Genomic DNA, 24,360 nt, shown 5'->3' on the forward strand with positions numbered 1-24,360 from the left:
GACACCCTGTGAGGTAGATGAAGATATTGGATTTATATCCCGCACTCCACTCCAAAGAGTCTCAGAGCGGCTCACAAACTCCTTTACCTTCCTCCCCCACAACAAACACCCTGTGAGGTAGATGAAGATATTGGATTTATATCCCACCCTCCACTCCGAAGAGTCTCAGAGTGGCTCACAATCTCCTTTACTTTCCTCCCCCACAACAGACACCCTGTGAGGTAGATGAAGATATTGGATTTATATCCCACCCTCTACTCCGAAGAGTCTCAGAGCGGCTCACAATCTCCTTTACCTTCCTCCCCCACAACAGACACCCTGTGAGGTGGGTGGGGCTGGAGAGGGCTCTCACAGCAGCTGCCCTTTCAAGGACAACCTCTGCCAGGGCTATGGTTGACCCAAGGCCATGCTAGCAGGTGCAAGTGGAGGAGTGGGGAATCAAACCCGGTTCTCCCAGATAAGAGTCCGCACACTTAACCACTACACCAAACTGGCTCTCTTGTAAGGTCTTTGGAGTAAAAAACTGTGGTTTTGTTCTTTCTGAAGGTCCATGAACAACGAAAATGTATGGTGGTGGTGGTAATGACGATGATGGTGATGATGGTGAATTGTCAGTCAGATATTTCACTGGTAGATGGTGTTCTGCAATTTGAGATCGAGCCAAGTTCTTGGGAATTGTAGATGTATCTTGGCAGAATTCTTGCTGTTCCAAGCAACACTGTTCTCTGGAGCTGAGTTGGTGTTTCCTCAATTTCCAGAATGTCATAGTGTTTCTTGAGGTTCCTGGGCACTGCTACAAGGACTCCAATGACAACTGGCACACTGGCATTCTTCTACTCCCAGAGGCGCTCTAACTCTATTTGTAGGTCTTGGCACTTGGTGATCTTCTCCTGTTCTTTCTTTTCTGTTCTGCAGTTTCCTGGTAGTGCAGTGCCAAACCCTGTTTCTCATTTTGCCTACAATTGGGATATCAGGGGTGATATGCTCTACGTATTTATCTGTTTGTAATCAGAAGTTTTCATCATTCTCCATAATCTTGTCGGGTTTGCGCTTCCATGATAGACTTGTCAGTCCCCAGCTCCCAACGGGGATCCCATTTTTCTGGCTCCTCCCTGCCACCAGCTAATTGGCTAGTGGGGGAAGCCCCACCCCAGCAGCCACCATGTGCTTTTAAATTGGTAAGCTGTGTTTTGGAATGTGTGTGTGTCTTCAAATCTCAATAAATCTCTTCCTGGTGAATGGGTAAAACTGTGCGAAAGGAAGAGAGCACAGTCCCTATGTTGGTTTTGCATCCATTGATACCTCTGAGAATGCCGATCACAGCTGCTGGCGAAACGTCAGGTTCTACAATGCAAAGACCACGGCCACACAGCCCAGGAAAATCTACAACTAATTTCCCAAATCCTTTGAGTTGTGAGCTCTGGGCTGGCAAATACCTGGCGATTTTTTGGGTTGGTGCCAGAAGAGGGCAAGGTTTTGGGAGGGGAGGGTCTTCATTACGCCATAATGCCATAGAATCCACGCTCTAAAGCGGCCGTTTTCTCCAGGGGAGCTGATTCTCTGTCAATAGTGGGGGATCTCCAGCTAACCCCTGGAGGTTGGTACCCCTAGCAACTGGGGACCATGCTTTCATCAGGTGACTTATAGGAATGTTCACAGCAGGCCTGGGATTCATTGGGAGCTCACAGGAGCACAGCTCCTGAAGCTTTCTGAAAGTTCAACCTCCTCCTTCTGAGAGTCCCAGCTCCTGCTTCTGAGAGCTCCACCTCCTTGTCCATTGAATAGTAGGTGCAGCTGCATAACATTCCCTGGATGAGCTCCACCACCTATTTTCCTACAAAATGACCCCTGTTTCACAGGATGGAAAACCATAGCAAGTTCAAGACCTTTAATGGCATAATAAAATAATAAATAAAAATACAAACAGGGACTAAAATGAAAGAAGCAATTAAGACAATGTCACTGAGGGGAAAAAAAAACAGAATTAATCAAATACTCATTGCCTTTCCCTAGATATAGAGTAACCCTTATACTGGACAATAGCCAAACAGTAAAGGTAATAGTCCCCTGTGCAAGCACCAGTCGTTTCCGACTCTGGGGTGACGTTGCTTTCACAACGTTTTCACGGCAGACTTTTCATGGGGTGGTTTGCCATTGCCTTCCCCGGTCATCTACACTTTCACCCCAGTAAGCTGGGTACTCATTTTACCTACCTCAGAAGGATGAGTCAACCTGAAAACCCAGCTTCCACTGGGATTGAACTCAGGTCGTGAGCAGAGCTTGGACTGCAGTACTGCAGCCTTGAAACTCTACGCCATGAGCCAAATGTTGTTGTTCAGTCGCACAGTCGAGTCCGACTCTTTGCGACCCCATGGACAAAGTCACACCAGGCCCTCCTGTCTTCCACCATCCTCCGAAGACTGCCCAAATTCGTGTTTGTTACATCAGTAACACTGTCCAGCCATCTCATCTTTTGCCGTCCCCTTCTTCTTTTGCCTTCTGTCCTTCCCAGCATCAGGGTCTTCTCTGGTGACTGCTCCATTCTCATTGGGTGGCCAAAGTATTTGAGCTTCAGCTTCAGCATCTGACCTTCCAGGGTTGATTTCCCTTAGGACTGACTGATTGGATCTTCTTGCAGTCCAAGGGACTCTCAAGAATCTTCTCCAGCACCACATCTCAAAAGTGTCTATTCTTCTGCGCTCGACCTTCCTCATGGTCCAGCTCTCACAGCCATACATTACTACATACATTACGAGCCAAACACTCAGTCGCTATTGCAGTCAAACTGGCAGATTTATCAGCAAGTAAACACTGGGTAATTCTCTCTGGGGGGGGCCAGAGAGGTTCGAAATAACAGGATCAAGAAGTTGCTGGTGAATCTTACAGAACATGGGGCAACGGAGAAGAATATGGAGAATTGAATCTGCTTCCAGTAGACAATATTTACACGATCTGTTCTCGAAAGGGATATTATGGTATCTGCCAGAAAGAACAGATGAGGAAAACCGCAGCATGCAAAGCAGCCTACAGTGTTCCCCATTGGACTGCCAGGAGTTCAGCAATGTGTTCACATATACAGCCGTTTTGACTGAAGTAAGTGTAATGAAACAAAGCAGAACTCCAATCCGCAGTACATTGACCTTCCCCCCCCACCACACACACCTTGGTTTGGCCCACAGTGAACCAGGATTGCGAAAGCGAGGATAGAAAAAAGGCCCCATTTTAGTTAGGAACACGTTGCCCTGCTGTGGTTCGTGCCCTGGAAAGACTAGCGAGTGGGTGTTGAACCACTGGGAGTTATAAAGAATGCTCTTTAGTTTAGCAGGTCCAGGGAAGGGAACCAAAGCGTTTGGGTCCTGCCAAAAAGCTGATTAGCTGAAGGAAGCATTTCGGGTTGGCCGACAGAGTCTCGGGGCAGAAGCCTTTCGCGCTCCAGGGTGAGGAACGACTCCTAAATAGCAGAGCCCTTCGAAGTTGCTGCAAGGAGAGTGCGGCAAGAGGGCTGAATGGGACAACGACGTCACGGACAACGACCCGGTCAAAGCCTCAGTCCAAGAGGGAAGGGATTTTTCCAGAGGCTGCCAGCCTAGGGTTGCCAAGTCCAATTCAAGAAATATCAGGGGACTTTGGGGGTGGAGCCAGGAGACTTTTGGGGGTGGAGCCAGGAGCAAGGGTGTGACAAGCATCACTGAACTCCAAAGGGAGTTCTGGCTTCACATTTAAAGGAACCACTGCACACCTTTTAAATGCCTTTCCTCCATTGGAAATAATGAAGGATAGGGGTATCTTCTTTTGGGGCTCACAGAATTGGACCCCCTGGTCCAATCTTTTCGAAACTTGGAGGGTATTTTGGGGAGAGGCACTGGATGCTATGCTGAAAATTTGGTGCCTCTACCTAAAAAAAAAACAGCCTCCCCAGAGCCCCAGATACCTGTGGATCAATTCTCCCTTATACCCTATGGGAATCGATCCTCATAGGGAATAATGGAGTGCCCAGCAGACATCCCCCCGCCCCGCTTTCTGATGACCCTGAAGTGGGGGGAGAGCCTACAAACCGGAGGATCCCCTTCCCCCACCTGGGGATTAAGCACACAGAACCAAACACTGCGAATAATGCACTTCAACTATTTGTATTACAGCATTTGTTCACATACAACTCTTTACCAACACATTTGTGTCCTTATAAAATATTTCAGTGTCTCAAAGTCCATTTTAATCACAAAAAAAGTCCAAATAATCCAATCCTGGATGCTAAAATGATGAAAGGTACCAGCTCCTGCTGTTCAGTGAAGCTTCTAGCCTAGGGTGGCCAGACCGTCCCGGTCTCCCGGGACTTTCCCGGTTCTGGCCACCAATTCCCGCCTCCCGGGCTGCCTATACCGGGACCATTAAAGGTCCCGGTTTAGCCAGCCCCGGAGGCGGTGGGCTGTGGGCGCCGGCGGGGAAGGCGGCGAGTGAGGGAGGCGGGGAAGGCGGCGAGCGCGGGGCCCGGCGGCGGTGGCGGAGGCCTTTCCGCGGCCTCCGCTGGTCGCTGGAGGCCCTCCAGAGAATCTGGAGGGCCTCCAGCGACCAGCGGAGGCCGCGGAGCGACCAGCGCCGAACAGCTGAGGCCTCTCCGCGGCCTCCGCTGAAGCAGCCTGTCGGTCACTTCCGGGTTCCTGTCCTGCATCTCGACCTGTGTTATTAGTGACAGGCTGCTTCGGCGTGCCGCTGCGCCGGCCCCCTGGGTCCCACAACGATGGGACCGATGCCACAGGGACGGGCTTGAAACACTCTATAACCCCTCAAAAGAACAGCAGTCTAGCTCGCTTCCCCCGAGCCCTGCCGCCATAAGCCTCAAGGGGGCTCATTTTGCGGCATCTCCCGGCGGGAGGGTGGCACCCGCACGGGACACATATCAAATGAAAGAGGGGGCGCAGGGCTATCAGAAATAGCCGGCGGAGGGAGTCAGGAGACCACCCCACTGGGGGATCCACACCCCGAAAGTGATGAAGGTGGCGCAGATAGAGCCAACAGAGCAAACAGGACAAAATAAATAGGCTGCATTATGCAGCACAGTTGAGAAAGTGCCTTATCCCATATACTGATGAAGTATATACAGGATTTGAGAACAAAATTGTTTCCGGCGGTGATATTTGGGGGATTTTTGGGGACGTCACAGGAAGTGCTGTGAAGTCACTTCCTGTTTCCGGCAGTGGCATTTGGGGGAAATGATGTCATTTGGGGGAAGTGATGTCACAGGAAGTGATGTCACTTCCCGTTTCCGGCAGGTGACGTGGGGGAAATGATGTCACAGGAAGTGGCGTCACTTCCTGTTTCCAGCGGTGGCATGACATCACCGGAAGTGACGTCACCGGGAGTAACGTCACTTCCTGTTTCCGACCGTGCGCGCGATTTGCGCGCGCGCACCCCTACCTTCCCCCCCCCCCCAAGGTGTCCCTGGCTGGCCTTCAGACATTATGGTCACCCTATTCTAGCCGCAGAAAGTACCACGGATTCAAATTCCTTCAGGCAGAGAGATTGGTCCTACCAGCCAATGAGAGATATTTCTCATATTATTTCCGCTTTATCTATCTGTAGTACAAAAAGCGCACATGGTAAAAAACCGGGATTAGAAAAACAAAACAACTCTCCACCAATGTTCCCTCTAAGCTGCAGAGTCTTGTGAGCAAAAATTCTACTTTGTGAGCTCCTGGCATTAAAGCTTTGAGCTGCATAAATGAGTGTGCTCTGGGGTCATCCTTCCTGAAGAAAGACAAAAATGTGTCAGCTGGAGGCTAAAAAAACTATGAGCTAGCTCACGCTAACTCGGCTTAGAGGGAACACTGCTCTCCACAGCCTTGTTTTATTTCAAGTTACAGGCCTGCCGCTCTCCAAGAGGTTTGGCAAAACTTACAGAAAGCACTGTTACAAAATTACACTAATCAATAAATTCCAATTTTACAAAAGAAGAAAGAAAAAGTCATTTCCGTTACTTTCGTTTTTAAGTTTCACTGTATATTTTTGGCATCGCAAGTCCACCATTGGTGTTGTTCCCATTCCAAACTATAAAGTACAGCAGTCACCAGCCTGCTAAGATACACCATGCTGGTAGCAGATAGTTGCTGTCTGTTTCCAGTAAGGCAGGTGATGAGGCCAAAGATAAGTTAATTTCATTCATTCATATCTGTGAGCACATGTAGGAGTCCAGTGGCACCTTTAAGACCAACAAAGTTTTATTCAGAATGTCAGCTTTCGTGTGCACGCAGACTTCTTCAGACGAGGGGATGGGGTACAGTGGGCTGAAATACTTGTAGCTGGTGGGTTAGAGTGTAAACTGATGCACAGTTAGGATCAAATGGCCAAAGAGCTTAATAAATTGGAAGACCATTTGGTCTGGATAGCAATAAAAGGTAATAAAAGTTGCCTGTTAATTGCTGTTGCTGCAAGGACGTGTATTTCCTAGTGATGTTCTTGTCCACCTAAGCACAGAGTTGTGTAGACTTTTGCACTGTTAGACTTCTTCAGTGATTGCGTTTTGTAACCAGCTGCTTTTCTGGAAGCATGACTATACGTTTAAATGTTAACTCTTTGTCACTAAAATATATGTTTGTACACACTTTGGTGTGATAGTAAGTATATTTATATATTTCCAGTGTTGATTGTATTGTCCCCTGGAGAAAATGGTTGCTTGGAAGGGTGGACTCTATGGCATTGTACCATCCTGAGGCCCCTCACCTCTGCAAACCCCCCTTCTGCTAGGATTGCCAATCTCTAGGTGGGGCCTGGAGATCTCCTACTTTTCCAACTGTTCTCCAGCTGGCGGAGATCAGCTCCCCTGGAGGAAATGGCAGCTTTGATGGGTGGACTCAGAGTCTAGGGCATTGCACCATGCTGAGGCCCTTCCTCTCCCCAAACCCCACCCTCTGCTAGGGTTGCCAGCCTCCAGGTGGGGCCTGGAGATCTTCCACTCTCACAACTGATCTCCAGCTTGCACACCAAAACCCCAGGCATTTGCCACCCCGCAACCGGCTTCTCTCCATCGCGCCCTTCTTTGCCACTCTTTCCCCCCACAACCCCGTACATGGCGGCGGCGGTGTCCGAATGGCAACCAGAAGTGTGTCTTCTGCACCGCTCTGCTTCCGCCCCGTTCCTCTTTGCTCTCTTCCGCCCGGCCGGCCGCGGAGGGCGCCGCAGTGACGATGACGACGACAAACCCGCGGTGCGCGTGCGCGTGCCGGGCAGGACGCGCGCCCGCCCGCTAACGACGCGTGATCCCGCGTGAGTGAAAGGGCCGCCTCGGCTTTTTTCTTCCCACCCCCCCCCCCCCCGTCACCCGGGGAGGCGGTGGCACTGGGAATGGCGGTGACGTCACACGCGCGACGCGACGAGCGCGAGCGCGCCTTCCTTCCCTGTCGGTCGCCCCGGCAACGCCCTCCTGAGGCAGAGAGAGGGCGGAGCCTGGGCAGGTGGAGGAGGTGGGCGGGGCTTCCGTTCCTGCCCCTGGAGAGCGGAAGAGGAGGAGCTAGCGAGGCCAGGCCGGGGAGGCTGCTCCCTTCTGTGGGCCCCACCCAGGTTGGCTGTTCCTCCACCTGCCCGGGGGCAAAGGAGGGGGTTGCCAGCTCCAGGGCGGGGGACTCCTGGGGGATGGGGGGGCAGGGACCCAGAGCCCACCCTCCACAGCAGCCCTTTTCTCCAAGGATTCCAGGGTTGGGGGATGGGTTGCCAGCTCCAGGGCGGGGAACTCCTGGAGATTTGGGGGTGGAGCTTAGGGAGGACAGGGACCTCAGGGGGTGCGGGGGGAGAGAGCCCACCCTCCAAAGTATCCATTTTCTCCAAGGGGTCTAGGGTTGCAAAGTCCTCTCAGCCATTGATGAGGCTTTGCGGGGGTGGGTTGCCAGCTGCAGTTTGGGGAAGTCTTGGAAATTTGGGGGTGGAGCCTGGGGAGAACAGGTTGCTCAATGCAGGGAGGTGTGCAGTGACCCCAAACCCACCGTCCAGAGAAGCCATTTCCCCCAAGGGGTCTAGGGTTGCAAGCTCCCCTCAGCCATTGATGGGCGTTTGGGGGGCAGGGGTGCCACCTCCAGGTCAGGAAACTCCTGGGGATTTGGGGGTGGAGCCTGGGAGCGCAGGGACCTCAGTGGGGGACAAAGCCAGAGAGCCCACCCTGCAAAGACACCATTTCCCCCAAGGGGTGTAGGGCTGCTAGGTGCCTCCTAGCCTTTGGTGGGGGGGGGTAGGGGTGCCAGCTCCAGGGTGGGAAAGCCCTGGAGGTTTGGGGAGGGACCTGGGTGGGGGGCACAAGGGCACAGAGTCCCCCCTCCAAAGCCTCCCTTTTCTCTATAGGGTGTAGGGTCGCAAGGTCCTCTCAGCCAGTGATGAGGCTTTGGGGAGCTGGGGTGCCAGTTCCAGGTCGGGAAACTCTTGGAGATTTGGGGGTGGAGCCTGGGGAGACAGGGACCTCAGTGAGTGTGCAATGCCACAGAGAGCCCACCCTGCAAAGCAGCCATTTCCCCCAAGGAGTCTAGGGTTGGCAGGTCTCCCTTAGCCATTGATGGAGGGTAGGGGTGCCAGCTCCAGGGTGGGAAAGTCCTGGAGGTTTGGGGAGGAACTTGGGTGGGGGGGGCACAAGGGCACAGAGTTCCCCCTCCAAAGCCTCCCTTTTCTCCAGAAGAACTGATCTGTGTAGTCTGGAGATGAGCTGTAATTCCAGGGGATCCCCAAGTCCCACCTGAAGTCTCAAATCCCTATAACAGGGGTGGCCAACGGTAGCTCTCCAGATGTTTTTTTGCATACAGCTCCCATCAGCACCAGCCATTGGCCATGCTGGCTGGGGCTGATGGGAGTTGTAAGGCAAAAAACATCTGGAGAGCTACCGTTGGCCACCCCTGCCCTATAAAATCAACCTGATACCCAGCAAAAGGGTGATTCAGGTGGGAATGTTCTGATCTTCGCTCCTAGAGAGCCAGTTTGGTGTAGTGGTTAAGTGTGCGGACTCTTATCTGGGAGAGCCGGGTTTGATTCCTCGCTCCTCCACTTGCACCGTCTGGAATGGCCTTTGGTCAGCCATAGTTCTCATAGGAGTTGTCCTTGAAAGGACAGCTTCTGGGAGTGCTCTCTCAGCCCCACCTACCTCCCAGGGTGTCTGTTGTGGGGGGAGAAGACATAGGAGATTGTAAGCCGCTCTGAGTCTCAGATTCAGAGAGAAGGGCAGGGTATAAATCTGCAGTTCTTCTTCTTCCTTTCTTGGTTTCTGTGAGCATTAAATTGAATTATGTACTCTCCCCCCCCTCCCCGTTTACTGTTTACTGGTTTTAACGTGGATTGCAATTCTGTGTCACCAGTATGCGGGTATTGTAAGGGTGGGGGAAGTTAACATTTTAATCTTGAGCGTGACAGTTCTTTTAGAGGGAGGTGCACCTGTGGTTGGATGTTGTGCAGTCATCAGAAAAAACACTTTTGCCTTCTGGGTTGTCTTGTACGCACAGCTGAAACTGGGACCAAGCTATGTGATTTCTCCATCGTTTAATGTGTTGTGGTAAAGCTTACACTTTGTTTCAGTTCGGTTTTTAAACTTGTGGTTGGTTCCACCACCTTAATTCTTACTGGGTCGTGTACGGAATGTCCCGTTTTGTGAATGGCACTGACTTACTCTGTGCAATCCTTTTTGAGTCTGTGTAGGGATGCCAGCCTCCAGTTGGGACCTGGGGATCTCCTAGAATTACAGCCCATCTCCAGATTACAGAATAAAGAAAGATGCTTTGAAGGGTGGGATCTATGGCCTTGTCCCCCACTGGAGCCCCTGTCCTCCTCGGGCTCCAGCCCCAAATCTCTAGGCGTTTCCCAGCCTGGATGTGGCAAAACCACCCCTCAGTTTCCTGCCATTGACCATGGGGGACCGGGGCAACTCTAAATCCAAGTGAGAAAGACAGGATATAAATAATGCAAAGAAAATAAATTTTAAAAGTTGTGAGCACTGCCGCAGGAGGTGGTGACGGCTTCCAGCATAGACAGCTTCAAGAGGGGATTGGATAAACATCTGGAGAAGAGGTCCATCAGTGGCTATTAGCCACAGCATATTGTTGGAACTCTCTGTCTGGGGCAGTGATGCTCTGTATTCTTGGTGCTTGTGGGGGGGCACAGTAGGAGGGTTTCTAGTATCACCTGGTTTTTTTGGCCACTGTGTGACACAGAGTGTTGGGCTGGATGGGCCATTGGCCTGATCCAACATGGCTTCTCTTACGTTCTTATGTCTGGGGCAAAGGATGCTCTGTATTCTTGGTGCTTGTGGGGGGCAACAGTGGGAGGGCTTCTAGTGTCCTGGCCCCGCTGGTGGACCTCCTGATGGCACATGGTTTTTAGCCACTACGTGACATGGAGTGTCGAACTGGATGGGCCTTTGGCCTGATCCAACGTGGTTTCTGTTATGTGACACAGAGTGTTGGACTGGATGGGCCATTGGCCTGATCCAACATGTCTTCTCTTATGTTCTTATGACACAGAGTGTTGGACTGGGTGGGCCATTGGCCTGATCGAACAGGGCTTCTCTTCTGTTCTTATGTGACATAGAGTATTGGACTAGATGGGCCACTGGCCTGATCCAACATGGCTTTTCTTATGTTCTTATGTGACACAGCGTGTTGGACTGGGTGGGCCATTGGCCTGATCCAACATGGCTTCTCTTATGTTCTTCTGTGACAAAGAGTGTTGGACTGGATGGGCCACTGGCCTGATTCAACAGGGCTTCTCTTATGTGACACAGAGTGTTGGATTCGATGGGCCACTGGCCTGATCCAACATGGCTTCTCTTATGTTCTTCTGTGACACAGAGTGTTGGACTGGATGGGCCACTGGCCTGATTCAACAGGGCTTCTCTTATGTGACACAGAGTGTTGGACTGGATGGGCCTTTGGCCTGATCCAACATGGCTTCTCTTATGTTCTTATGTGACACAGAGTGTTGGACTGGATGGGCCACTGGCCTGATCCAACAGGGCTTCTCTTATGTTCTTATGTGACACAGAGTGTTGGACTGGATGGGCCACTGGCCTGATCCAACATGGTTTCTCTTATGTTCTTATGTGACACAGAGTGTTGGACTGGATGGGGCATTGGCCTGATCCAACATGGCTTCTCATATGTTCTTATGTGACACAGAGTGCTGGACTGGATGGGCCACTGGCTTTATCCAACATGGCTTCTCTTATGTTCTTATGTGACACAAAGGGTTGGATTGGATGGGCCATTGGCCTGATCCAACATGGCTTCTCTTATGTGACACAGAATGTTGGACTGGATGGGCCACTGGCCTGATCTAACATGGCTTCTCTTATGTTCTTATGCGACACAGAGTGTTGGACTGGATGGGCCACTGGCCTGATCCAACAGGGCTTCTCTTATGTTCTTATGACGCAGAGTGTTGGACTGGGTGGGCCACTGGCCTGATCCAACAGGGCTTCTCTTATGTTCTTATGACGCAGAGTGTTGGACTGGGTGGGCCACTGGCCTGATCCAACAGGGCTTCTCTTATGTTCTTATGTGACACAGAGTGTTGGACTGGATGGGGCATTGGCCTGATCCAACATGGCTTCTCTTATGTTCTTATGTGACACAAAGGGTTGGACTGGATGGGCCATTGGCCTGATCCAACATGGCTTCTCTTATGTGACACAGAATGTTGGACTGGATGGGCCACTGGCCTGATCCAACATGGCTTCTCTTATGTTCTTATGTGACACAGAGTGTTGGACTGGATGGGCCACTGGCCTGATCCAACAGGGCTTCTCTTATGTTCTTATGTGACACAGAGTGCTGGACGGGATGAGCCACTGGCTTTATCCAACATGGCTTCTCTTATGTTCTTATGTGACACAAAGGGTTGGACTGGATTGGCCACTGGCCTGATCCAACATGGCTTCTCTTGTGTTCTTCTGTGACACAGAGTGTTGGACTGGATGGGCCATTGGCCTGATCCAACATGGCTTCTCTTATGTTCTTATGTGACACAGAGTGTTGAACTGGATGGGCCTTTGGCCTGATCCAACATGGTTTCTCTTATGCCATCGTGCTCATCCCCAGAATTAAACTTGGCTGGTCTTAAAGGTGCTGCTGGACTCAGCCTTGATGATATCGAGTGGTGTGTGACTGCAGCCGAAGTCATCTGCTGCCTCTCCACCGTCCTCTTTGACCTATACATGCCAACTCTGTAGGGTTGTTGTGATGTAAATACAGCCTCACACTCAGTTATAGTTGCGGTGGGCACAAATATGTTGCAGTTCTTGAACAGTTCTGCTGACTGACCAAACTCCTGGATTGTTGTTTGAAGTCATAGAATAGAACCATAGAATCCTAGAGTTGGAAGGTACCGCCAGGGTCATCTAGTCCAACCCCCGCACAATGCAGGAAACTCACAAACACCTCCCACTAAATTCACAGGATCTTCATTGCTGTCAGAGGGCCATCTAGCCTCTGTTGAAAAACCTCCAAGGAAGGGGAGCCCACCACCTCCCGAGGAAGCCTGTTCCACTGAGGAACCGCTCTAACTGTCAGGAAGTTCTTCCTAATGTTGAGCCGGAAACTCTTTTGGTTTAATTTCAACCCGTTGGTTCTGGTCCGACCTTCTGGGGCCACAGAAAACAATTCCACACCATCCTCTCTAGGACAGCCCTTCAAGTATTTGAAGATGGCGATCCTATCACCTCTCAGCCGCCTTTCAGTCGTACGGGCTGAAAGTAATTGCAAATAAGCTGTAGAAGGAATAGGAGAGATACGATGTTCTGTCTCCAAAATGCATTCTTTTTCTATGAATTGTCAGGGATTTTTGAGGCTAGCCTATTGAGATTTTTCTAAATGACTGTTCCCTGTTGGCTCTTAGTCGCCTCGTTTTGTGTGCTGTTCCTTTTTCCCTGCAGAGCAGTTCCCCTTGATGTGTTTTGCTTCCATAATATGGACCTGTGCACACTGCAGAGCTATTATTCGTTCTGGCCTTGATCACAGGTATGCAGGGACAGCAGCAATCTGAAAAGTGATTTCTGAGATGCATAAGTAACTCAACGGTAAATCGTAGCTGTTTTTATTTATATTTATTGCTCAGTGATCTTTCTCGTTCCTGGCGACACCCCCTTCTCCCTCTACCCATATGGAATGGTTGGTGACTTCTATCTCAGTGTGTCTGAAGTTGTGTCCATGCGCACAAAAGCATATACCCACAATTACACTTCAAGTAAAAGTGTCTTGTCAGCTCCCCCCCCCCCCATCTTTGAACTTTATTGAATAGATTCAGTCTTACAAATACCACTTCAATCATTGGTGGTAGCAAAGTACAATAAACATAGAGCTCTTCGTTTAGAAAAACAATATAGGGTAGGTCATTCTTGGCAATAATGTATATGCATATACTTAAAAACAGCTTTAAAAAAAACCCCATTTCGCTATGTTATATCCTTTTTCAATAAATAGCATCGATAGCTTCGAAGGAACTACTGTGTTCTGCTTCGTTGGCTAAAAAATCCAAAAAAGGATACCAGACAGCCATGAGTTTTGATTCATAATGATCTCAGTCTTGTTTTGTCAAGGAAAAAGTGATTTTATCCAAAATGCATATTTCTTGTACCTTCTAAAGCCAATCTAGGGTCTTGAAGAAGACCACAGATTTATACCCTGCCCTTCTCTCTGAATCAAAGTCTCAGAACAACTAACAATCTCCTTTATCTTCTTCCCCCACAACAGATACCCTGTGAGGTGGGTGGGGCTGAGAGAGCTCTCCCAGAGGCTGCCCTTGCAAGGACAACTCTGCGAGAGCTATAGCTGACCTAAGAGAATTTCCAGTGTTTGGCTTAAAAACTGTCACTTGACGCAGACTTTGTTTTGCAGTGCATTCAAGCATTGTTAATTTAACAAAGCTTTGATCCACTGGAATTTATTTTGTTACTAGGATTTCTAAAAACCTCTTTTGCTTGCCTCTTTTGAATAAACCTGGACTGCATGGATATCGCGCTATCATTGGACTACAGCAATCCCTTTGAAACCTGATTATCCTGCATAGACAAGCCAGTCCAGTTGCAAACAACTGCTGTAGCTTTACTGGAGATCAAGTGCTGTGAGGAAAGGTTGAGGGAGCTGGGTAAGCTTAACGTGGAGAGCAGACGACTAAGAGGTGATATAATCACCATCTTGAAGTACTTGAAGGGCTGTCCAGGGTAATTCTCTTGGGACAGAATCAAATGCGCCCTTAAGGCCGCAAATTGTTCAGAGCCCTGTGCTTTTTTATACTTACTGACAAGATGATCAAGAATTATGCAATGGTCTAATGATCGAATTATGCAATACTTCTTGGAAGAGTCCATAAAACTCCCTATACTAACAGACTGTGCACTTGTGCATGTCCAGAGACAGAATCTTTAGAACATGTACTTTTTAAAACTGTACTTTTTACTCTGACCTGCACGCCATACTCCCTGACCCCCGTTTGAGCAAACAGCGAAGCCCGACAAATATAAAATTGTCTTCTTGTTGTCAACTCGGAACCAATTGGTAATTGAAACCAACGTCGCAATGTTTTTATATCTAGGAGGTGCTTAATGGATTTGCAATTTGCCATTTGATGGATGGATTGGTTCCCTGTTATGTTCGATATCATGCCAGTAAAGGTTATTGTATTGTGTTGAAGGGCTGGCATATCGATGATGGTGCAGAGTTGTTTTCCATTGCTCTAAAAGGGCGGACCAGAACCAATCACTTGCAATTAAATCAAAAGAGATTAACGTGGAGAGGAGGCGGCTGAGAGGTGATAGGATCACCATCTTCAAGTCCTTGAAGGACTGTCATATAGAGGATGGTGTGGAATTGTTTTCTGTGGCCCCGGAAGGTAAGACCAGAACCAGTGGGTTGAAATTAAATCAAAAGAGTTTCCAGCTCGTCATTAGGAAGAACTTCCAGACCGTAAGAGTGATTCCTCAGTGGGAAAATTCTGGGACTACCCAACTGTGTTCCTTATGCTGCAATTTGCATGGAAACTGGACTGTTGCTGCTGGAAACTCGCGCCTGGCTTTTGACCTTTAAGTTTTGGCTGCGCCTTTTATTTAATTCTGATCAGAATTCTTTCACCTTTTTGATGCTGATGGACCATCATGCATCCAAATGGTTGACCCTGATCCAAAAGAAAATCACATCCATAGGAATTTCCTTGGATGCATTTTATCTATCCTCTGCTTCTGCGGTATTTCAATCCATCAAACGTAGACTACTAGATATCCAGTTGCAACGTCTAACTGAGGCAGCTTGGAAAACTTGCTCCCCAAGCTATCTGGGTTTATCCCAGATTCCTGGGCTTTTAGCTCCCTATTTCCTCTTTTTAACTGATCCTCCCCAAAGAAGAGCATTCATGCTGGCTAGATTTAATGCATTACCATCGGCCATCCTTTTCAGAAGATACCACAGAATCCCCCGCAATCTTAGACGATGCCCTTGTAGTCAAGGAGTCATCGAAACGGTCCCTCATGTTCTTTTGGACTGCCCTTTTTATAGCAGTCCACGTGCAAGATATCTAGATGCACTGCTCTCTGACCATCAAGGCCTTTCTGACAATGCCAAGGTTCGTTTTTTACTCCACGGGAAACACAACTTTGTCACTACTCACGTTGCTTGCTTTTTACAGGTTGCGATCCAAATCAGAGAGGCTTTTACTCATGCATAGCCCACAGCTATTTTATGTCATTTAACTTTTGCTGGTTTTTAAAGGTTTTATTATATTCTATAGTGTCACTGTTGGTTTTAAAGTATACTGTATTCTTGTGTTAATGCCAATAAAGGTCTATGGTATGGTATGGATTCCTCAGTGGAACAGGCTTCCTCTTTGGGAGGCGGTGGGCTCTCCTTCCTTGGAGGCTTTTCAGCAGAGGCTAGATGGCCATCTGACAGCAATGAGGATCCTGTGAACTTGGGCAGATCATGAGAAGAAGGGCAGGGGGGAGGTACTTGTGAGTTTCCTGCATTGTGCAGGGGGTTGGACTCAATGACCCTGGAGGTCCCTTCCAACTTTATTCTACTTTAGCACAATATCTAATGAAGCATGAATGCATCTTCTTTCATCTACAGCAGCTTGGTGTAGTGGTTAAGTATGTGGATTCTTATCTGGGAGAACCGGGTTTGATTCCCCACTCCTCTATTAGCACCTGCTGGAATGGCCTCGGGTAGCTCTCGTAGGAGTTGTCCTTGAAAGGGCAGCTGCTGTGAGAGCCCTCTCAGCCCCACCGACCTCACAGGGTGTCTGTTGTTGGGGGAGAAGATGTGGGAGATTGGAAGCCGCTCTGAGTCTCTGATTCAGAGAGAAGGGCGGGGTATAAATCTGCAGTCTTCTCCTCCTCCACTTGGACCTTCTGGAATGGCCTTGGGTCAGCCATAGCTCTCTTATCTGGGAGAACCGGGTTTGAGTCCCCACTCCTCCACTTGCAGCTGCTGGAATGGCCTTGGGTTAGCCATAGCTCTGGCAGGGGTTGTCCTTGAAAGAGCAGCTGCTGTGAGAGCCCTCTCAGCCCCAACCCACCTCACAGGGTGTCTGTTGTGGGGGGAGAAGATATAGGAGATTGGAAGCCGCTTTGAGTCTCTGATTCAGAGAGAATGGCGGGGGTATAAATTTGCAATTCTTCTTCTTCCTAAATAATAACAACAATAATATGTAGTCAAGTGACTTTCCTGAGAAGGACAGGCATGCTCGTGCATTCCTAAAATTATTTTCATGAAGAAATCTCCACTTGACAATCATTGTTTTGTATCTGCTTATGGTTCTTCTTCCAGGGAGAGTGCAATACCGTTTCTTCCTCTGGATGGGAGCATGCTCTCTTCCTCAGAAGATGGTCACCTTGAAGTATGATCATGGAGAAGGGGATAAGCTCGGTGGACGTTTTACCCTCCCGGTCCTCCCCGGCTGCCTCAGTCCGGGCCCTGGTGAAAGAACACGAAGCGAAGCAAGCCCAGAAAGTGAGGCGGGTCGGATTTGTACTTGTACACGCAGGTGAGACTGAACGAGCCAAGCGGGGCAGGTGGAGGTCTCGGTAACGTAGCGATCGATTTGGCGAGTGCCTTTGCCGCTTCAGCGGAGAGCTGCTGGAGGCAACGGACAGCTAAAGCAGCAAAACAAAACGGTTATAGCTCAGCCGCTAAGAAAGGAATCAGAGCCGAGTAAAACAATCTGGGGCACAGTAACAGCATAAAGCACACGTCGCTCAGCCCAAAGCGATATTGATAAAGCATTTCTCGGGCCGGGAGCAGACTGTAAAACAGCTAAAAGAGATAAAATCTCCTTACAGCTAAAAGAAGTGAAAAGCTGGAGAGTGAGTTTGGGGTCGTAGTTAAGAGCGGCAGACTCTAATCTGCAGAACCGGGTTTGATTCCCCGCTCCTCCTCCTCCACGTGCAGCCAGCTGGGTGATCTTGGGTCAGCAGGGAGGGACCCGCTTGAGACCCGAGTAGACAGTACTAACAAGGGGAGGGACGGTGGCTGAGTGGTAGAGCATCTGCGTGGTAAGCAGAAGGTCCCAGGTTCAATCCCCGGCATCTCCAACTCAAAAGGGTCCGGGCAAGTAGGCATGGAAAACCTCCGCTTGAGACCCTGGAGAGCCACTGCCAGTCTGAGTGGACAGTACTGGCTTGATGGACCCAAGAGGGTCTGATTCAGTAGAAGGCAGCTTCATATGTGTTCATATATATATGTCCACAGTTCTCTCCGGGCTCTCTCAGCCCCACCTACCTCACAGGCGAACAAAATAAGCAAACCGAGTGTCTGCTGTGGGAAGAAGTAAGGGAAGGTGATTGTAAGACGCTTCGAGACTCCTTTGGGTAGCGAAGGGCAAGCTATAAAACCAACTCCTCCTCTTCCTCGTCTTACTTATTCTGTGATGGCAGAAAGTGCCGTCATGTCACAGCTGCCTTACGGTGACCCTGTGGGGTTTTCAAGGCAAGAGACGTTCAGAGGTGGTTGGCCTTTGCCTTGCTCCATGTCATGATTCTGGAGGTCTCCCATCCAGTATTAGCCAGGGCCAGCCGTGCTCTGAGATCTGATGAGATTGGGCTGTCTACCCTGGACCACCCAAGTCACGGATGGTGCTTCCGGGTCACAGCTGGTTTATGGGGTTTTCAAGGTAAGAGGTGTTCAGAGGTGGCTGGCCATTGCCTGTCTCTGCCTAGCAACTGCTTAGCTCCCCAGATCTGAGAGGACGGGGTTAGCTTTGACTGTGCAGGTCGGGACAATCTATAGCAGGGATGTCAAACTCATTTTGTTGTGAGGGCCGAATCTGACATAAATGAGACCTTGTCGGGCCAGGCTGGGCCATATCAGGCCGGGCCTTCTGCATACCTATTTAAGATCAGGTAGCAGAGAAGCTCAGATACTTTGGCCACCCAATGAGAAGGGAGCACTCCCCGGAGAAGACCCTGATGCTGGGAAAGACAGAAGGCAAAAGAAGAAGGGGACGGCAAAAGAAGAAGGGGACGGCAAAAGATGAGATGGCTGGACATTGTCACTGATGTGACTAACATGAAATTAACCCAGACTGTTCCCTGGAAGGTCAGATGCTGAAGCTGAAGCTCAGATACTTTGGCCACCCAATGAGAAGGGAGCACTCCCTGGAGAAGACCCTGATGCTGGGGAAGACAGAGGGCAAAAGAAGAAGGGGACGGCAAAAGAGGAGATGGCTGGACATTGTCACTGATGTGACTAACATGAAATTAACCCAGACTGTTCCCTGGAAGGTCAGATGCTGAAGCTGAAGCTCAAATACTTTGGCCACCCAATGAGAAGGGGGAACTCACTGGAGAAGACCCTGATGCTGGGAAAGACAGAAGGCAAAAGAAGAAGGGGACGGCAAAAGAGGAGATGGCTGGACATTGTCACTGATGTGACTAACATGAAATTAACCCAGACTGTTCCCTGGAAGGTCAGATGCTGAAGCTGAAGCTCAAATACTTTGGCCACCCAATGAGAAGGGGGAACTCACTGGAGAAGATCCTGATGCTGGGAAAGACAGAAGGCAAAAGAAGAAGGGGACAGCAAAAGATGAGATGGCTGGACAGCGTTACTGATGTAACAAACACGAATTTGAGCAGACTTTGGAGGATGGTGGAAGACAGGAGGGCCTGGCGTGACTTTGTCCATGAGGTTGCAAAGAGTAGGACTCCACTGTGCGGCTGAACAACAACAAAGCAGAGATATAAGCTTTATAAAGGACACAGACAAACAATAATTTTTTTAAAAAACCCTTAAAACACGCTTAAAACTTTAGCACTTGTTGGTCTTAAAAGTGTTTTTGTATTTCTTCCGTGGGATCCAGGGAACTGAGCAAAGGAAGCTCTGGCTCTTTCCTTCCTTCCCCTGGGGACCGGGGAGGGAGGAACCTCAGCCAATAGAAGGGAGAAAGGCTTGGCTCAATAGCTCTGCTGTGCAATTGAGAGAGCCTGGGAAAACAAGCTCTTCCTCACCCCCCTTCCTCCCTAAGGGAGGAGCCTCAGCCAATGGAGAAAATCGAGGTTTTGCTCTGTAGCTCCTGTGCAACTGAGCAAACCTGGCAAAGCAAGCTGTGGTGCAGAAGGAAGCAAAAGAGAGGGAGGAGGAAGCAGACAAGAGCCAGTTGCTCGGGGGCCTGATAGGAGCCCTCCGGGGGCCTGATTCAGCCCCTGGGCTGCATGTTTGGCACCCCTGAGCTATAGCATACTTCAAAGGGGAAAACTATTTTAGTACAGTGCTAAACTGAGCAACCCCCTCTTTGTTGTCCACATCATAACTCTGCATACAACTAACACTGTCATTCCAATTTGGTGTGGAGAGCCAGTTTGGTGTAGTGGTTAAGTGTGCGGACTCTTATCTGGGAGAACCGGGTTTGATTCCCCACTCCTCCACTTGCACCTGCTGGAATGGCCTTGGGTCAGCCATAGCTCTCTTATCTCGGAGAACCGGGTTTGATTCCCCACTCCTCCATTTGCAGCTGCTGGAATGGCCTTGGGTCAGCCATAGCTCTGGCAGAGGTTGTCCTTGAAAGGGCAGCTGCTGTGAGAGCCCTCTCAGTCCCACCCACCTCACAGGGTGTCTGTTGTGGGGGAGGAAGGGAAAGGAGATTGTGAGCTGCTCTGAGACTCTTCGGAGTGGAGGGCGGGATATAAATCCAATATCTTCTTCTTCTTCTTCATTAACTTTGGGGAGGGATAATTCTAAACGCCGGCGTTGATTTTCTTTCCCTCTGAATCTCTTTTATTCTTAGGCGCAGGGTATCATTCTGAATCCAAAGCCAAAGAATATAAGCATGTGTGCAAACGAGCTTGTCGGAAGGTAAGAGCTGGTCTGTTTCTGATTATTTTGATTGGGGGGCTTTTTATTACTTAAATAAAAAACCCCGATTTTTCTGTGTGCCCCTCCTCCCCCAGTTAACAATAAATGTGAAGTGTTCAGACTTTGGGGGACAGATGGATGTTGTTAAAGCATGGACACTGAAATACATCATTGGTAAGTATTGGTATATACAGGGCTTACTTGGTAGCAGGAACTCTTTTGCCTGTTAGGCCACACCGGCCTGACGTAGCCAGTCCTCTAGAAGCTTCCGGTAGGCCCTGTAAGAAGAGCCCTGTAAGCTCCAAGAGGATTGGCTACATAAGAGGGGCGTGACCTAAGATGCAAAGGAGGTTCTGCTGCTGCTGCTGCTGCAAAAAAAGCCCTGCTTACACGGCTCTTCGTGCAGGACCTACTGTAAGCTCCAGGAGGACTGGCGACATCAGGGGGTTGTGGCCTAATAGGCAAAGGAGTTCCTGCTAAAATTCCACCCTGTAGCCAATCCCCCAAGAGCTTTCAGGGCTCTTCGTGCAGGGCCTACTGTAAGCTCCAAGAGGATTGGCTGCATCAGGGGGGCGTGGCCTAAGATGCAAAGGAGCTTCTGCTAGAATTCCACCCCGGCTTACAGGACTTTTCGTACAGGGCCTACTGGAAGCTCCAGGAGGATTGGCTCCATCAGGGGTGTGTGGCCTGATATGCAAAGGAGCTCCTGCTACAACAAAAAGCCCTAGGGAAATACAAGCGCGGCATTGATCTGCTGCGGCAAGGGTGGAAAGGGCTGTCAAGTCGCGGCTGACATACGGCAGCCCCATTAGGTTTTGAAAGCAAGAGATGTTCAGAGGTGGTTGGCCACCGCCTGCCGCTGTGTGGGGACGCTGGACTTCCTTGATGGTCTCCCATCCAAGTACGGATCAGGGCTGACCCAGCATCGCTTCCCAGAGCTGATGAGATCAGACCAGCCCGGGCTATCCAGGGCAGGAGGCCCGACTTAAGTCGACCAGAGACAGGGCCTTTTCAATCACAGCCCCTTGCTGGTGGAACCAGCTACCGGAAGAGGTGAGGGCCCTGCGGGACCTTGGGCAGATCCGCAGGGCCTGTAAGACAGTTGGCATACAACTGACCGGTACTTGAAAATTTCGAATAGAAGGCTGTAGTATGGTACTTTGGTAAATGGCTTTGTTTTACTGTTTTGACTGGTTTGTTGTTTAAACGTTGTAAATTGATGTATTCTAAAACTTAATCCTATGTTAGAACTTTTGTGTTGTGAGCCGCCCTGAGCCGTTTTGGTGGGAAGGGCGGGATATAAACTAAATAAAATGAAAATGAAATGAAAAAATGGAAGTGTCCTCCCTCAGTGCAAAAATGCATTGCATTCTCAGCATAAAGGCACGCTGGAACGCTTGTAGGAGAGGGCGCCTCGCATTTCTGGATAGGATGTTAGATTTATGGCGGAGCTCGTCAGGAATTCGTCATCTTGCCTGGTCGTTCTGGTGCCGAGGTCAAGAAAATGCTGAATTTATTCAGAAATTAACTCTTTTGATTTGTCATTTTCTGGCCGTAGTTGGGAGCAGGGTGGATTGGGGTGCGCCTGTCATAGAGTGTGTCTGTACAGTGGCCTCTTAGCAAGCGGCTGCGAGTTGGGTAATTATTTCATTATATATTACAATGTAGTAAGAAGAAGAAAAAGGAAGACAACGACGTTAGATTTATACCCTTCCCCTCCACTCTGAATCTCAGAGTGGCTCACAATCTCCTTTATCTTCTTCCCCCACAACAGACACCCTGAAAGGTAGGCGGGGCTGAGAGGGCTCTCCCAGAAGCTGCCCTTTCAAGGACAACTCCTACGAGAGCTATGGCTGACCCAAGGCCATCCCAGCAGCTGCTAGTAGAGGAGTGGGGAATCGAACCTGATTCTCCCAGGTAAGAGTCCTCACACTTAACCACCGCACCCAAATAAAGTGCAGAATTGTATCATCCCGACACCATCGTCCCCTGCCCAGGTCCATGGAAAAATCATCTTCCACAAAACTGGTCCCTGGTACGGATAAGGTTGGGGACCGCTGATACAGAGGAGGGTGTGGAATTGTTTTTTGTGGCCCCAGAAGGTCGGACCAGAACCAATGAGATTAAATGAAAAGAGTTTTTGGCTCAACATTAGAAAGAACTTTCCAACCGTTAGAGCGGTTCCTTAGTGGAACAGGCTTCCTCCTCGGGAGGTGGTGGGCTGTCCTTCCTTGGAGGTTTTTCAACAGAGGCTAGATGGCCATCTGACAGCAATGAAGATGCTGTGAATTTAGGGGGAGGTGCTTGTGAGTTTCCTGCATTGTGCAGGGGGTTGGACTAGAAGACCCTGGAGGTCCCTTCCATCTCTGTTATTCTATGACTGTTAGAGTGGTTCCTCAGTGGAACAGTCTTCCTCTTTGGGAGGTGGTGGGCTCTTCTTCCTTGGAGGTTTTTCAACAGAGGCTAGATGGCCATCTGACAACAACGAAGATCCTGTGAATTTAGGGGGAGGTGTTTGTGAGTTTCCTGCATTGTGCAGGGGGTTGGACTGGATGACCCTGGAGGTCCCTTCCAACTCTATGATTCTGTGCTTCTAAGTAAGTAACCTCCCATTCTGCCTTGACCTGGGTAAGCCAGGCTAGCCTGATCTCGTCAGATCTCAGAAGCTAAGCAGGGCTGCCCTGGTTAGTCTTTGGAGGGGGGACCACCCAGGAAGTCCAGGGTCGCTACGCAGAGGCAGGCAAGGGCAAACCAGCTCTGACCATCTCTGTCAGGCTTCCCCCCCTCCCCCCCGAGTACTCAATAAACAGTCTGTTCGGTTCCAAAAGGCTCCATTTATTAAGAATTCCAGGTAAGTTTAGCCTCAGACGGGGCCTGAGTCAGAACTGCCATGCATCACTAGGTCAAGCAATAATATAGGTTCAGCAAAAGGCATAGCAGGCAATGATAAACCCAGTTTGGTGTAGTGGTTAAGTGCGCGGACTCTTATCTGGGAGAACCCGGTTTGATTCCCCACTCCTCCACTTGCGGCTGCTGGAATGGCCTTGGGTCAGCCATAGTTCTCGTAGGAGTTGTCCTTGAAAGGGCAGCTGCTGTAAGAGCCCTCTCAGCCCCACCTACCTCACAGGGTTTCTGTTGTGGGGGAGGGAAGGGAAAGAAGATTGTAGGCCGCTCTGAGACTCTGTCCTTGAAAGGGCAACTCCTGTGAGAGTTCTCTCAGCCCCACCCTCCTCACAGGGTATCTTGTGGGGGAGGAAGATAAAGGAAATTGTAAGCCAATCTGAGGCTCTGATTCAGAGAGAAGGGTGGGGGTATAAATCTGCAATTCTTCTTCTTCTTCTTCTTCTTTTACCCATAGCATTTCTTTGGCACTTAGGTTTCTCTTCCCACCATTCCCAAGGTCAGGGTTGGGATGATACCATTGTGCACTTTATTTCTGCTAGTTTGGTGTAGTGGTTGAGTGTGCGGGCTCTTATCTGGGAGAACCGGGTTTGATTCCCCACTCCTCCACTTGCACCTGCTGGAATGGCCTTGGGTCAGCCAGAGCTCTGGCAGAGGTTGTCCTTGAAAGGGCAGCTGCTGTGAGAGCTCTCTCAGCCCCACCCACCTCACAGGGTGTCTGTTGTGGGGGAGGAAGGGAAAGGACATTGTGAGAAAGTCTGAGACTCTGAAATTTGGAGTGGAGGGCAGGATATAAATCCAATGTCGTTGTCTTATTATTATTACTACATTGCAATATATAATGAAATAATTATACAACTCAAGGCCCGGTTGCTAGCAGGCCACGTACCGGTACCGGTCAACGGACCGGAGGTTGGGGACCCCTGCTGTAGAGAATGGCACCCTCTTAAGTCCATTGAAGTCCATGGACTTAGAAGGGCATGGCTCTGTTTAGGACTGCGCCATCAGCGGGCACGTATCTTACAGAAGGTTAATCCCATGGAAATTCTGTCTCCTAGGCGATCGAAAAGCTACAAGCTGGTGCCCTCGTAACGGACGCAGTGACCGCCGCGCTGGTTGAACTAGAGGTACTTCCAGTGATTCAGAAATTCACTCTTTTGATTGT

The 24,360-nt window shown here is 49.8% G+C and overlaps 1 protein-coding gene across 2 annotated transcripts in view; it reads left to right on the plus strand.

Annotated features, from left to right (window-relative positions):
- The first annotated feature begins 7,131 nt into the window (after nucleotides 1-7,131).
- Nucleotides 7,132-24,360, plus strand: part of TASP1 (taspase 1) — a 112,548-nt gene continuing 95,319 nt past the window's right edge. The window contains exons 1-4 of one of the 2 annotated variants that reach the window (XM_060230890.1): nucleotides 7,132-7,260; nucleotides 16,773-16,989; nucleotides 20,227-20,294; nucleotides 24,254-24,322. In XM_060230890.1, coding sequence (XP_060086873.1) covers nucleotides 16,845-16,989; nucleotides 20,227-20,294; nucleotides 24,254-24,322 — 282 coding nt within the window. In that variant the 5' untranslated portion in view covers nucleotides 7,132-7,260; nucleotides 16,773-16,844. Of the gene's footprint in view, nucleotides 7,261-7,484; nucleotides 7,555-16,772; nucleotides 16,990-20,226; nucleotides 20,295-24,253; nucleotides 24,323-24,360 lie in introns of those variants that run through there. The other variant, XM_060230881.1, reaches the window with a different exon arrangement.

Source organism: Heteronotia binoei, chromosome 1, assembly GCF_032191835.1.
Source record: "Heteronotia binoei isolate CCM8104 ecotype False Entrance Well chromosome 1, APGP_CSIRO_Hbin_v1, whole genome shotgun sequence".
NCBI lineage: Eukaryota > Metazoa > Chordata > Lepidosauria > Squamata > Gekkonidae > Heteronotia > Heteronotia binoei.